We start from the raw sequence: 13,307 nt of genomic DNA, 5'->3' as shown, positions 1-13,307 counted from the left end.
CGAAACCGGGTTTTTCAGGCAGGTGAAATGAATGAATTGAAAAAATAATTAAAACAGCTGATTTTTTCCGCGGGTGAAATCACGGGGGGTGAAAGGGGTGGAATGTGGTATTTTGCAAATTGTGGCAAAACTATTGATTTTAGACGAAAATGTTAAATCTAAAAGTTATAGAGATTAAAAAAATGAGCAACTTTTGTATCTGCACTATTTTCACATAACTTCCAATTTTCCTAGAAAAACCGTTTTTTATTCTTATTTTTGCAAAAAAATGTCGTAGGGATTTGAAAATTGAAGGTAACATAGCCTGTTTTATGATAAAACAGAAGATAATTGTTTGGGCCCATAAAGTTGAACCGTTTCCAAGATCTCACGATTTCTGAAAAAACCACCTCTTTTTCAAGGGGATGAAAAATCTTTTTTTTTTTCATCGTCCAAAACAACAACAAAAATAAAAAAATATTATTCCCATAGCAAAAATTCGAGTTGCAAACAAAACAAAGTTGCTCATTTTTTAATCTCTATAACTTGTACCATTTTCGTCTAAAATCAATAGTTTTACCACAATTTGCAAAATACCACTTTCCACCCCTTTCAACCCCCGTGATTTCACCCGAGGGAAAAAGTCAGCTGTTTTAATTATTTTTTCCCAAATTCTATTCATTCCACCTGCCTGAAAAACCCGGTTTCGCCCGGTAACTAATTTTTTTCATACAAAAATATTATAGAGCCTGGACTAGAGGCCAAAACCAGGTAGACATGGCCATATCACAAGAAATTTTTGTTTCTTTTTGAGTGCGCTCAAAAATAACGACATAATTTTGTTCATATTCTATATTTGGATAAGGTGAGGGGGACGTTTAGCATGGGCCAATTGCAAAATTACTTTGACCGACTCTGCAAATGAATATCATTCGAACCATATGCTCTTTAACATTTTAAGAAAATTTAAGGGACTAATCTCTCTCCGGAAATTTTAGCTGGGAGCAAAAATAAGATTTCATACAACATCTCAAATATTGTTCATAATATTATTCAATATTCCCGCTTGCATACATTAAGGCATGAGTAAACGTAATAATAATGTATGCAATTTTAAGGCAATTGAACTTTCATGGAAGTTATGACATAGTTCGTAGCAAGGTGGCAATTAGAAATTTCTATTTCCAGTTTTAACAACAGGTTTTGTAATGACTCTATTTGTTATATTCTTTTTATAAACTTTATCAAACGATATTTGCATTTTATTATTGAAATATGTGATCGAGTTATTTCAAGGTTTACAATAGCTCTAAGCGGTGCAAGTTTTTTTAAATAATATCTGCTCAAACAACTGCACTCGTTTTGCACATTTATTGTGTAGAAAGTTTTGTTTTCAATTGCTAATTTACAAGTGTGTGAATAGGTTTTTAATGCATCTGGAAAAATGGTAATGTTCAGGGCAAGCGGTGCAAGGTTCAGAGGGTGTGATTGTTTGGCTTAGTGGCATATTCTATTTTATAATTCATATCAGACCATATTGCTAGTTAATGGGGGTGGATTCGAGTAAATTTCTCGATTTTGCAACTTTTTTAATCAATTCCTGTAGTGTTTGTGTTGTGACACTAATTCATTTTCATATATTTGTGAGGTGCACAAACGTTTAGTGATATTAATTTGGGTTTTATTTATAATCTCATTTGAAAAAGAAACGAGACCTATGACTGTTTCTTAAGGTGGTGTTTACAAAAAGTGCAAATATAGCCTTCTGATTTCCTCAATAATTTTGTTTCGCAGTAAAAAATGAACTTCTGTTAACGAGCTATCTTTGTTATTATTATTTGACATTATATTGACATCAACTGTTTTAAATGGCCGCCATATTGGATTTTTATGTTACTCGTTAGAGGAAAAAATTACAAAACCAGTGATACTAATCACTTAGGATTTCATTTCAACCTTGTATTTTTTCCTCGAAGTTCACAATGTATTTCTTATGGCCGTGTCGATGTTGAGTATGCAAAACAATAAATGAACGAATTTAGTTTCAATCACAGTCAGCCATGGAATTATTGCCATAAGAAATACATTGTAAACTTCGAGGCGTAAGATTGATTCCCAAATGAAATACTAAGTGTTTGGTATCACTGGTTTTGTAATTTTTTCCCTATCCAGTGACGTAAACATCCAATATGGCGATCATTTGAAATAAGGAAGTCAATATCTCGAAAAATTTTTTTCTAAACCTATTGAATTTATTCCATCGAATTTTGCAAATTTTATTTAAAACTTGGCGATTGTCACTTTTTCGAATTATCCCAGAAACGATTTATTTTTTTCAAAATGTCGCATCTGAATATCCATTAACGTCAAAAACAAAACAACTTTGACAATTTCACCGAATCTGTAAATATAATAATAACAAAGATAGCCATGGTATCCTACTCAACTTAAGAACAACAAGTTTTTTTTGTTAAATATTTGCTTCGAGCTAGGAAGCTGTTCTGTCAAGAATTTGGCAACTGGTTTTTTAAAATCTTATTTCTTAAATTGAAAATGTAACCAGTGTAATTATTTGAGTAATGATAATTAATTGAGTGAAAGTGCATAAATTACATTCTGGAAGGACCATGGAAAACTCTGTAGCATTTGGAACGTTATGGAAGTGCCTTTTAGTATTGCTCTGAACCTCCTAAGCTTTGAAGTAGTGTACTGAAATCACCAAAACCCAAAGCTTTCCATTGATTTTTAAGATTTAACTTTAGGTCTTTTAATGTTCACTTAAGTGGTTTCCATAGCCTTCTAGCTAACGCATTATAGGTCATTTTGAGGATTGACTGTTGCAGTAACTTACATGGGTATGGCCCTCCAACACTTTTATAATTTTGTGCTCTATTCTTTTACAACTCACAATTTTCAAACATTATGTTGATACACCAGTTCTTTCACTACGGCATTGAAACTGAGAATATTTGTTTAATTAATCAATGTATAAATATAATGAGTAGTAAGTGATACTTACATGACCCAATCTCTCATAAACAATAAGCTGATGAATGTCATTTGTCGTAATGAAATTCTGATTACTCACCGTAAGTAATTGCGACTGTAAACTACAATGTAATTATGGTGTCTGTATGCAAACAAGATAATTGATTGTTATTGCCTTGATCCGTCACATACCGGCATTAAAATCGCCCAAAATTATACTGCCGCATTTGTCAATCTTTTCCAAATATTTCAGTTAACAAAATGATACGACACAATCAACATGTGCATGTTAGAACGGATTAAACAGTGGACTGTCACAAGTTATACCGGAACGACTACAAAGTAAATGTGCACTACTACAACGGTTAAAATATGTCTTTGCTAGCGTTAATTGTGTCATTGTCGTTCTTAGGTGCTGCCCATGTCAGAGGAGCTGCGACAAGCGCTGTACTCGTCAGTGGCGCCTTCTCTGGACATCGATATTGCACCACCCGAACTAGTCGGCAACACGGAAATTCTGACCGACTTACATCGTGAATCGTTATGTCGGCATTTACCGGCTCGCGCCGAGGGCTACTTGTGGTCGCTCGTCTTCAGCACTAGTCAGCACGGTTTCAGTCTCAATTCCATGTACCGGAAGATGAACAAATTGGAATCGCCAATTTTATTAGTCATAGAAGACACTGACAATAACGTGAGTAGGGCTGTCCGTCTGCTTTACAGGGTGGCGACTTGCGTAACATGCATCAACCGTATTAATTTTCAATTGTTTTCATATAAAGACTGAAAATTGGAAAAATAAAATCTGTATCTTTTTCAATAATCTGTGATGCCATGGAATTTTCTAAAACAGAAAGATTTCCATCTTTATATGAAAACAATTGAAAACTAATACAGGGTGTTTTTTTTTCATTTTAAGCATTGGGATCTCGGAAACCATAAGACATACGGATTCGGTTAAATGAGGAAAGAGTTGTCGTTTTAAGAGCTTATTTAAGATATGCTTTTGTTTTTTGAAAAAAATCCACAGTTCACTAGATATGAGCGAAAAACAGATTTAGTGATTTTTCAATTAACTGTTGTAGAATCGTTATTATTAGAAATACAACGAAATGACACGAATAAAAGTTATAGACATTTTAATGCTTAACATGATGAACATACTAATTTATTTTTAGATCTTACAATTTTTGAGTTATAATACAAACTTTAATTTTTTTAAATGGTAGTCATAGTTGGCTTTGACATTTTTAAAAAGGACAAATTTTTCTCTTTATAACGATATATGGCTTGCTCAATGTACTTTAATAAATAAACGCCCTGCAGTTATTTTCGTACTATTGAGAGATAAGTAAACAGAGTTGGCCATGGAAAACAATATCTAGTGAAATAGGTACCTTTCATTTACGACGAAAATTGGACAGGCCAATTTTATCTTCATTTTCTACCAAATGAATTTCAAGATATGTAGGATGGGTTAGATTTGGAAACACGACGTAATTTACGCTGATTTCAACACAACGGTGCCCCGCCGCACATCTAACTGCAAGTTAAATATTATAATAGACAGTAATTAAGGGAACAAAAATGTTTCGCATGGCAAAATCTGTTTTTACTACTCTTAATAATACAAACAGTTCTGTACCATGTTTATTTGTCAAAGTCATTACAATGAATCTTATCATTGTAAACAGAAAAAATGCACTTTTTAAAAATGTCACAGCCAACTATGATTACCATTTAAAAAAATGCAAGTTTGCGTTATAACTCGAAAATTATAAAAGAAGAAGAAGAAATGTTTTTTATTTGCTGTTTGTTCGGTTGACAATAAAGACATTTCTCATTATTATTATTAAATATTAATAAACGTATCTTATTAAGTGGAAAAAAATCTACAATTTTTGTTCTTTGCATATTTCTGTATTTGATATTAATTAACGATTCCACAACAGTTGAATGAAAAATCACTAAATCTGTTTTTCGCTCATATCTAGTAAACTGTGAATTTAAAAAAAAAAACAAAAGCATATCTTGAATAAGCTCTTAAAGCTACAACTCTTTCCTCATTTAACCAAATCTTTATGTCTTACGGTTTCCGAGATCCTAATGCTTAAAGTGAAAAAAAACTCACCCTGTATATTTTTGCTCTAAAATAATTTGGGGAGCCAATAATCGCATTATATGAATTTTACATTGAAATCCCTATGATGCGTTACGCAAGTCACCACCCTGTATATGCGCCATGATAATGAAACGTACAATTTTTGCTCTATCCTATCTCGCCACAGTTTATTTCGTTAATTTTCCGACATAAGTACGTAAAGCAATATTTGGGTGATTGAGGGGACGAAGCCAAACAAGCACAGTGAAACTATTCAATTAACGATTTATTATTATTATTAATGGGGTACGTAGAATCATTTTTGGACTCTACGTACCCCGTTAATAATAATAATAATAATAATAAATCGTCTTCAATAAAGACGATTTATTATTATTATGGTCGGTGTTTCTTGTGAGAACTCAGGTCTAGCCTGGTTAACTAATCGCACGGATTAAAATCAAGTAACGATTAGTGTCTGTGTCTGGTGAAGTTATGTAGGGTTCTAAAAAAAGAATAAAAAATAAATAAATAAATAACAATCACACACGTACATTGGAAATCTAGGGATAGTATGTAATTCATACTTACCAACATAGCTATTGATGGCCACAATAGTCAACGCTATCAGGAAAGAGATTATTATTATTATTAATGGGGTACGTAGAATCCAAAAATGAAGGATTAGAGCGTGTAGTGCGATTTAGTATGGATGCGGCTTTTGCGCGATTGTGAAAAAATTTTCATTTTTTTCTGAGTCACCCAGGTCCTCATTACCTTATATTGGGAAACACAAAATTTTACTTTTCTTTACTAAATCGGGTGCGTAGAATCCAAAACTATAGTTTGGTTTAAACTGTGAGCCATTTTGGACCCTTAAGGAGAAATAAACAAAAATTCTCAACTCTTTTATATTTGTTTGGGCCACCTGCCACTTGTGGTTCTACATCAGACCTACGTGAAAGTTGAGGTTATCTTTCTCAAGAACCGTAACTGTCAGGAGACTGAAATTTTTAGCGCATCTTCCAACGAAGTTGGGTGTGCTGTTGCAATCATTTTCTCTGTCCGTCCGAGGCCTTAGCTACTACACTTTTCAATATATTTATTTCGTTCTTTTTTAATTAAATGGCACCTGAGCCCAAGAAAAATCGTGACGATTCATCTGCGCATGCAGGCAAACATATCTCATATTGTAAACATTGGATGTGCGCATGCGCATTCTGTGCAGTCTTTGAAATTTTAGTCACAGGTGCTGCTAGTAAAGGTAACTATCGCAAAAATCCGATGTCCGCATGCGCAATGCCAACTTTTGTTATTTATGGAGACATTTCTTTGAAATTTTAACCGTAGATACTTTTCGTAAAGAAAAACATACCGCACATAGCTATGGCCTTTTGGGAAGTACTGGCCAATGCATGGAAAATGCGCTAAAGTCACTCGCCTTAGGGCGAGAACTTTTTTACTTGTTCCAGTCTCAAACCTGGATATCTTCTGAAGAGGGGCGCATGTGTTTTTTTCTAATTTTTTTAGCAATAAGGAACTACCTACCCCAAGATTGTTACACCCTGTGAAAATTAACGAAATAAACGAGATTAATAGAGGAAAAATGTACTCTCTCTAATTCTTGATTAAACAGGTGTTTGGTGCTCTAACATCTTGCGCACTGCAAGTTTCCGATCACTTCTATGGAACAGGCGAGTCGTCGCTCTTCAGGTTTAGTCCGCACTTTCAAGTGTATAACTGGACGGGCGAGAATTTGTACTTTATCAAAGGTAACAATGAGAGTCTCAGCATCGGCGCCGGCGACGGTAAATTCGGACTGTGGTTAGACGGAGATTTGTATCAGGGTAGATCGGAATCCTGTAATACGTACGGCAACGATCCGTTAACACCTAAGGTAGATTTCGTAGTGAAAACTTTAGAATGCTGGGCCTTTGTTTAAAATATCTGTGAATAATCTTTATATTTTTATAAAAGGAGCATTTGTTGTAAATGGCACTCTGGATTCTTTTTGTTAATTGTTAGGACTGACTGAGAAGTTTATGAATTGTTAATGTTAAACGTAAGGTGCTGTTGTAACAAATGCTTTGTGATATAATATTGAATAATGTGCCGCACAACCGTTTCAAAGCTTTATAGCGAGTAAAAAGGCTGCCTTTCACTTATTATTAATAACGTAATAGTAATAGATCGTGCGTGCGTGTGCTTAAGGGATAAATATGGGATGTCCTTGCGTATTTCTTTTATTATAACTTCAACACTTCTCCGATCGATACATATCTTAACGTTTTGGCGGGCCTTAATTTTAAAATTTCCCGTACCTACAGTCGAATGGAGACATCCTGTATTTTAGAAACTAGTCGTTTTATATACATTTTTGTATTATTGTGTCAAATTAGCCGTTATAAAGGTATTATTTATTGCGTCTTGTATTATCATCATTGTTACAAAGTGAATGGCAGCGGTGTTAGTTTGTCGTATATTATCAACATGTTGCGGTCATTCTATGTTGTTCGCCTTACTATGTTTTCTTTAGTAAGCAGCTGCCGAGGATGACGATTCGACATGATTGTAACATACTATGCAGTTTATGATTGGCTGTAGTTACTCTCTGTCAATTAGGCTAGTAGCAAACTCGCCATATCAGTTGTCAATTTCTGAGATACTTCAATCTAGAGGCTGTTTGTGTTTATATCTCTCGATGGGAATTCTCCTCGCGCATTTTCATCCTAATCGAACTCCGAATATCTACACGTGATTTGATGTAACTTAGAGCTTCGGTGATAAATTGGTGTTTTTCATTTATTAGCTACGTAACTAACAATTACATGCGTTATTATGTGTAAATATGACAATTCGAAAATTCGCGGGGAGAATTTTGACCGTGAAAACCACACAAAGTCGCAAATGTGAACACACCTCCAATTAATATATTTGTTAATTTGTTAATTAGATTTTAAAACTGTATTCTGTATAAAACATAAGCAATGTATTATAGATTTTAGGAAAATATTTATCTGTAAAAAGCAAGTTGTATATAATGTATAACATTAATAAATTTTAAATAGCATATAACTAATGAATGATGAAAAACCGCTCTACAGATTTTTTTTAACTCTGAATTTATCATCGAGCTGTATTTACTTTTTCATCTTCTCAAATTGTTGTAAACATTTCTTTCAGTTCCTGTACATTTTCCCGCAAGGAGGATAATGTTGTCAGCAACCTAAATTCCGTAATCTTCCTTGAAACACTGTCCCATTTTAATTTATTTATTTTTGGCATTTATTTTTAGGTGGGCGGAGTTTCAGTCAAGGCTACCAACTTAACCCACTGTACATTTACAAATATGCAAGCGCGAACCAGAGGGACCCTTGGTACCACTGCACTACACGAGATTTTCATTCTAACTTCCCTTTTGCCATTTCCTCAGCATATACATTGGAAGAGTTGGAGAACACCCCGATACCAAACCAATCTGTTATTCTCTCCCTAATCCTCAACACTATTTCTTGTGACTCGTATAAAGATTTCTTCACGTCAACAAAACACACAAACTTTTTGCTTTCTTCAAGCATCTCCCTTCAATTGTTCTGTCAAAACCTAATTGCATCTCTTTTCTAACACCAAACTCTTCTCCACATATTCGTTCTTCCATTTTTTTTTATTAATTTCTGATTTAACACTTGACAGTATCTTTGCAGCATGCACGAACAGGTTCTCTCTACGTTTCTTAGTGCCATGCCATCTGTTTTTGCAAATGTTTCAAAATATCCACTGATATACATCTGCCTGCGACCAAGATCGTAGTGATACCCCTACCACATGACTTTCTGGTGGCTTTGTACAGATTTTGCATGTATTTCTTCCATCTTGGTCTTTTTCTTTTTACTATGCACATTGTCTACAATGCGATCAAAAATGATTGGCTGTCTAGTCGCCTTTGGAATTTTTGTTTACATGGGAAATCCTATTTAACTTGAACTTCCTAAGGCGACTCGACAGCCAATCATTTTTGATCGCCCGATATTTGCTAAATGTAACATAAGATTTATGATCAAAGTTGCAGCAGAAAACAAAAGACAAACCAGATTATATTTATTTCACTGGCATCCTTGTCATTTTTAACATGTCAACAATGATGAAACTTCATCTGTGCTCACCAATCCTTATCGAATTTGGGACATTTGCGGGGTCAAGTTCAATATATATCACATTAATTGTGCAATGTGATACTATGCGCACGTTTATTTTAATATTTTCGTTTGATAAAAAAACATGTTTAACAGAGTAAGTGTACGATTACTGAGACAAGTTCGAAATGCAAGCTTGAAAACCGAAATCGGCGTGATCGGTGTGCCGTTCGAGAATGGGCAACGCAAGGTGGGAGTCGGTAACGCACCGAAGTTCTTGAGGGACGCCGGACTAATTAAATCTCTGCAGAAAATCCGTAAGTATCTTCATTTGTCGATCGTGTAATGAATCTACTTTTGCAGATGATAAAATCGATGTAAAGGATTACGGCGATATTGTATACTCGATTGATCACGATATTTCGAATAGCGTTCCCAATATGCTAATGTACGAGCATATGGTAGCGTGCACGAAGGTGCTTTCAAAGCAGGTCACTCGGGTGTTGAATGATGGCAGAATTTGCCTGACGCTCGGCGGTGATCATTCAATCGGTACTTTTGCTCGTGTAAGCGAACTATAAAGGCATAGAAGGGCCACATTGTGAATTCGTCAGATTTAATAACTAAATTCAGACTATAGGTACATGTCCAGACCATTCAGAAGCGCTAATGTGTTGCTTTTCATGAACTTTGGAACCTTATTTTTTCTTGAAAAGTTGTTCCGAAATAGTTATTTGCATTATTAGTGCGGGAACAGTTATTTTGCAGTAATGTATTCTATTTTTTGCACGGATTAGTTAAATAATTCAAATCCTTTTCGCGAGATTTTTGCGACATTATAATTCTTTTGAAAAAATCAAGTCCTCTATGCCGATAAAGTAGAAATCTAGAAATTTAAAATGTCAATTTATTGTTCAAAACTTCTGGTTTAAGCTTATTTTTGCCCCTGTACTACAGGGAATGATGTAAAGTGTATTTATCTGCGCCTGTAGGATAACTCTCACTTATCCCGGTCATTTTAAGTGGGATAAGAACTTAATTACCACACTCAGTGGGATAAGAACTTCGTTACCACACTCAGTGGGATAAGCCCTTGTCAAAACAATGTATGATCAAAAATCAACTATCAAGATTATTTATTGTAAACATTAACGTCTGATGGAATAGTTCCAGACTCACTCATGACATACGCAAAAAAATCAGAAGCAAAATTTTTGACGTACAAATTTTCTTGACGTTAGGATTTTCTTGTTTCTATGGCGTCGAAAACTGCTAACTATGCTACTTCGATTGGAATTTAAAAAAATGCATCAAATTTATTTTTCGTTTTTAGCAGTAGAAGAACAGTCGCAGATAAAAAGTTGTATTTAATACTTGGGCTAACGGCCATTAACATACTCATGCTCTTACAATAGCTCGGGCTAACGCCCTCGTATGCGCAATTGTCGCATTCGTAAGTTAATGAGGCCGTTATCCCACTGATTAAATAAATAACTATTATATTTTCTTTTTTACTCTTCCATCATACTAGGTACTTAATTTATGATCCGCTCTAAATAGATAATTTCATTGAATTTTTAGGCACTAGTGCGTCAAAGTAGATAGTCAATTGTAAAATTGTCGTTCCTGACTTTCATATTTTATTGGGAAAACGCGATTTAGAACGAAGGAGTGCAAAAAGGATGTTAACAATAGAATTCTTTGGAAACCGCAAAGAAGGCTTTCCAAAGAATCTATTGTCGATTGTTCTTGAATTCTGGAACATGGTGACTTTTAGTGTCTGAATTTGGAATTTAAACTTCTAACTCAAATTAGTAGTCTGAATGCAAAAAATCCATATGTGGCTTCTCTAAGCTTTAGTGGCAAATACCTCTGACTGCCTCTTTTAGCTCTGGCCACAGTCGATGGCCACTTACAAGCGAAATCGGACGTTGCAGTCCTTTGGATCGATGCACATGCCGATATAAATACAAACTTAACTTCAGACTCGGGTAATTTGCACGGCATGCCCGTAGCTTTACTAGCGAAGGAACTGTCGGACTACTGGCCGTATCTGCCCGGTATGGACTGGCAGAAACCCGTTATGTCGATACGAAACATCGGATATATTGGTTTACGATCCGTCGACAGTTTTGAAAGATTACTAATCGACAATTTGGGCATAACCGCTTTCGGAATGGAAGAAATCGAGAAGTACGGCATTCACCAGTGCGTCCATATGGCGCTAGATAGAATTGATCCGACGCATACGAAATCGTTGCACGTCAGTTTCGATATCGATTCCATCGATTCTTTGGAAGCTCCCAGTACCGGAACGCCGGGTAAGTCCGTAAATTGCGAAATGTCGGTTTGTGTTAATCCGATTGCAGTACGAGGCGGTCTGACTTTACGCGAGGGAATTCATCTGATGGAAATTGTGCACAAGACGGGTCGACTGAACGCGATCGATTTGGTGGAAGTCAATCCGAGCATAGGCACGGGTCACGATGTTGCCTTGACTGTGTCCGCTGCCACCCACATAATTACGGCGGCTTTCGGATACAGTAGAAAGGGTTTAAGACCGAAAGTCCACGATTTACCGATTCAAACTCCGCCCAGTTCAATGTAGGATTAAGATTAACTTGAATTCGTTTCAAATAAATATAATGTGCAGGATTTTATTTTATATTCAGATTTTAAAATTCAAATTTAACGGCTCGGTTAGTTGCTCTTATTGGCAACATCCCGTAAATAAAATGTTTATTTCTTTATACAAAAAAGCCATCTGTTTAGGGTGGAAAGATAATGCAAACCAAACTAAGAAACTCTTTTAGAGTCTTGGGAGGCTTTCAGGAATTGTAACTCTAAAAGGCCCTCAAATTTAAATATACCTGGAGGCCCTTATAACTTATGAAGGGTTTTAAAAGCACTCCTAATATTAAATATTCTTGAGATTACTAAAAGTTGATAAGTGGTATCAAAAGTTTTCAATGGGTCTAAAAAAGAGCTCTAAAAACCATTAAAGGGCTGCGGAAATCGTTGAATCAAAATCCAATAGATCTTTTAAAAGCCCTTAAAGACTCTTAAAAACGCAAGAAGATTCCTCTTGAACGACTCTTTAGCATTTAAAGGACTAGAAGAGCTTTTGATACTCTCAAAGACTAATAAATTAATAATAACAGTCTTTATTTCTCGACATCTTATACCTACATAGTATGCCATGAAGAGACCAAAACAAAAACATGCAGAGAAATCACACCCCTCAAATTCAAATTGGTAGTCATCTACCTCAGTAAAATTTGCCTTGGCTTCTAGAAAGTTATTAGAGGTTCATGGAGACTTTGTCAAACCAATCACCGACCTAAATACTCTGTTATCAACAAAGCTTGAACACAGTACCTATAGTATACAGGGTGGTGACTTGCGTAACGCATCATAGGGATTTCAATGTAAAATTCATAACATGCGATTATTGGCTCCCCAAATTATTTTAGAGCAAAATTTGTAGGAAAAATTTTTTTACGTCAATCAACCGTATTAGTTTTCAATTTTTTGCATAATAAAGACGGAAAATTGGAAAAATAAAAAAATCCGCATCTTTTTCAATAATCTGCGATGCCATGGAATTTTCTAAAACAAAAAGATATCCAGTTATCAATTAGCAGCAGTTCGAAATTGATTTTATGATCGACTTGGTTACTGTCTTGCAGTTAATGGTGACTTATTCGAACATTTATTGTAAATTGTTATATTAGGAAACCGTTTTTAGTAATTTGGTCTTTCTTTATGTTGAATTCGCTGTTCTAAATATAATACTTTTTGATAGAATTTGATTTGTTTCATAGCAGACATTCCATGGCATGACGGATATTGGCGTAGTTTTTTTTATTATAAAATTCCATGGCATCACAGATTATTGAAAAAGATGGGGGTTTATTTTTCCAATTTTCCGTCTTTAGTATTCAAAAAATTGAAAACTAATACGGTTGATTGGCGTAAAAAATGTTTTTCTACATAAAACCTTAATACATTTTTGCTCTAAAATAATTTGGGGAGCCAATAATTGCATGTTATGAATTTTACATTGAAATCCCTATGATGCGCTAGCCAAGTCACCACCCTGTATA

The 13,307-nt window shown here is 34.9% G+C and overlaps 2 protein-coding genes across 7 annotated transcripts in view; both read left to right on the top strand.

Moving 5' to 3' along the window:
• Positions 1-8,143, top strand: part of LOC116172102 (oxidation resistance protein 1-like) — a 32,158-nt gene extending 24,015 nt beyond the window's left edge. For all 6 annotated transcript variants that reach the window (XM_031489240.1, XM_031489241.1, XM_031489244.1 and 3 more), the window contains 2 exons: positions 3,380-3,661; positions 6,705-8,143. In XM_031489240.1, coding sequence (XP_031345100.1) covers positions 3,380-3,661; positions 6,705-7,010 — 588 coding nt within the window. In that variant the 3' untranslated portion in view covers positions 7,011-8,143. The remainder of the gene's footprint in view (positions 1-3,379; positions 3,662-6,704) is intronic.
• Positions 8,144-9,156: 1,013 nt separating this feature from the next.
• LOC116172553 (arginase-1-like) lies at positions 9,157-11,856 on the top strand. The gene is made up of 4 exons (XM_031489786.1): positions 9,157-9,518; positions 9,565-9,753; positions 11,091-11,522; positions 11,571-11,856. Exons 1-4 carry the CDS (start codon positions 9,347-9,349, stop codon positions 11,807-11,809), a joined length of 1,032 nt encoding a protein of 343 aa, XP_031345646.1. The 5' UTR covers positions 9,157-9,346; the 3' UTR covers positions 11,810-11,856.
• The last annotated feature ends 1,451 nt before the right edge of the window (positions 11,857-13,307 follow it).

This window comes from Photinus pyralis, unplaced genomic scaffold (genome assembly GCF_008802855.1).
Source record: "Photinus pyralis isolate 1611_PpyrPB1 unplaced genomic scaffold, Ppyr1.3 Ppyr1.4_LG5, whole genome shotgun sequence".
NCBI lineage: Eukaryota > Metazoa > Arthropoda > Insecta > Coleoptera > Lampyridae > Photinus > Photinus pyralis.
This window is presented reverse-complemented; position numbering and strand designations above follow the sequence as displayed.

Coding starts and splice junctions, on each gene's coding strand:
- LOC116172553 (XM_031489786.1), top strand. CDS start 9,347: ATGTTTAACAGAGTAAGTGTACGATTACTGAGACAAGTTCGAAATGCA. Junction 9,754..11,090: donor CGGCGGTGATCATTCAATCG/GTACTTTTGCTC, acceptor TGCCTCTTTTAG/CTCTGGCCACAGTCGATGGC. Junction 11,523..11,570: donor TCCCAGTACCGGAACGCCGG/GTAAGTCCGTAA, acceptor ATCCGATTGCAG/TACGAGGCGGTCTGACTTTA.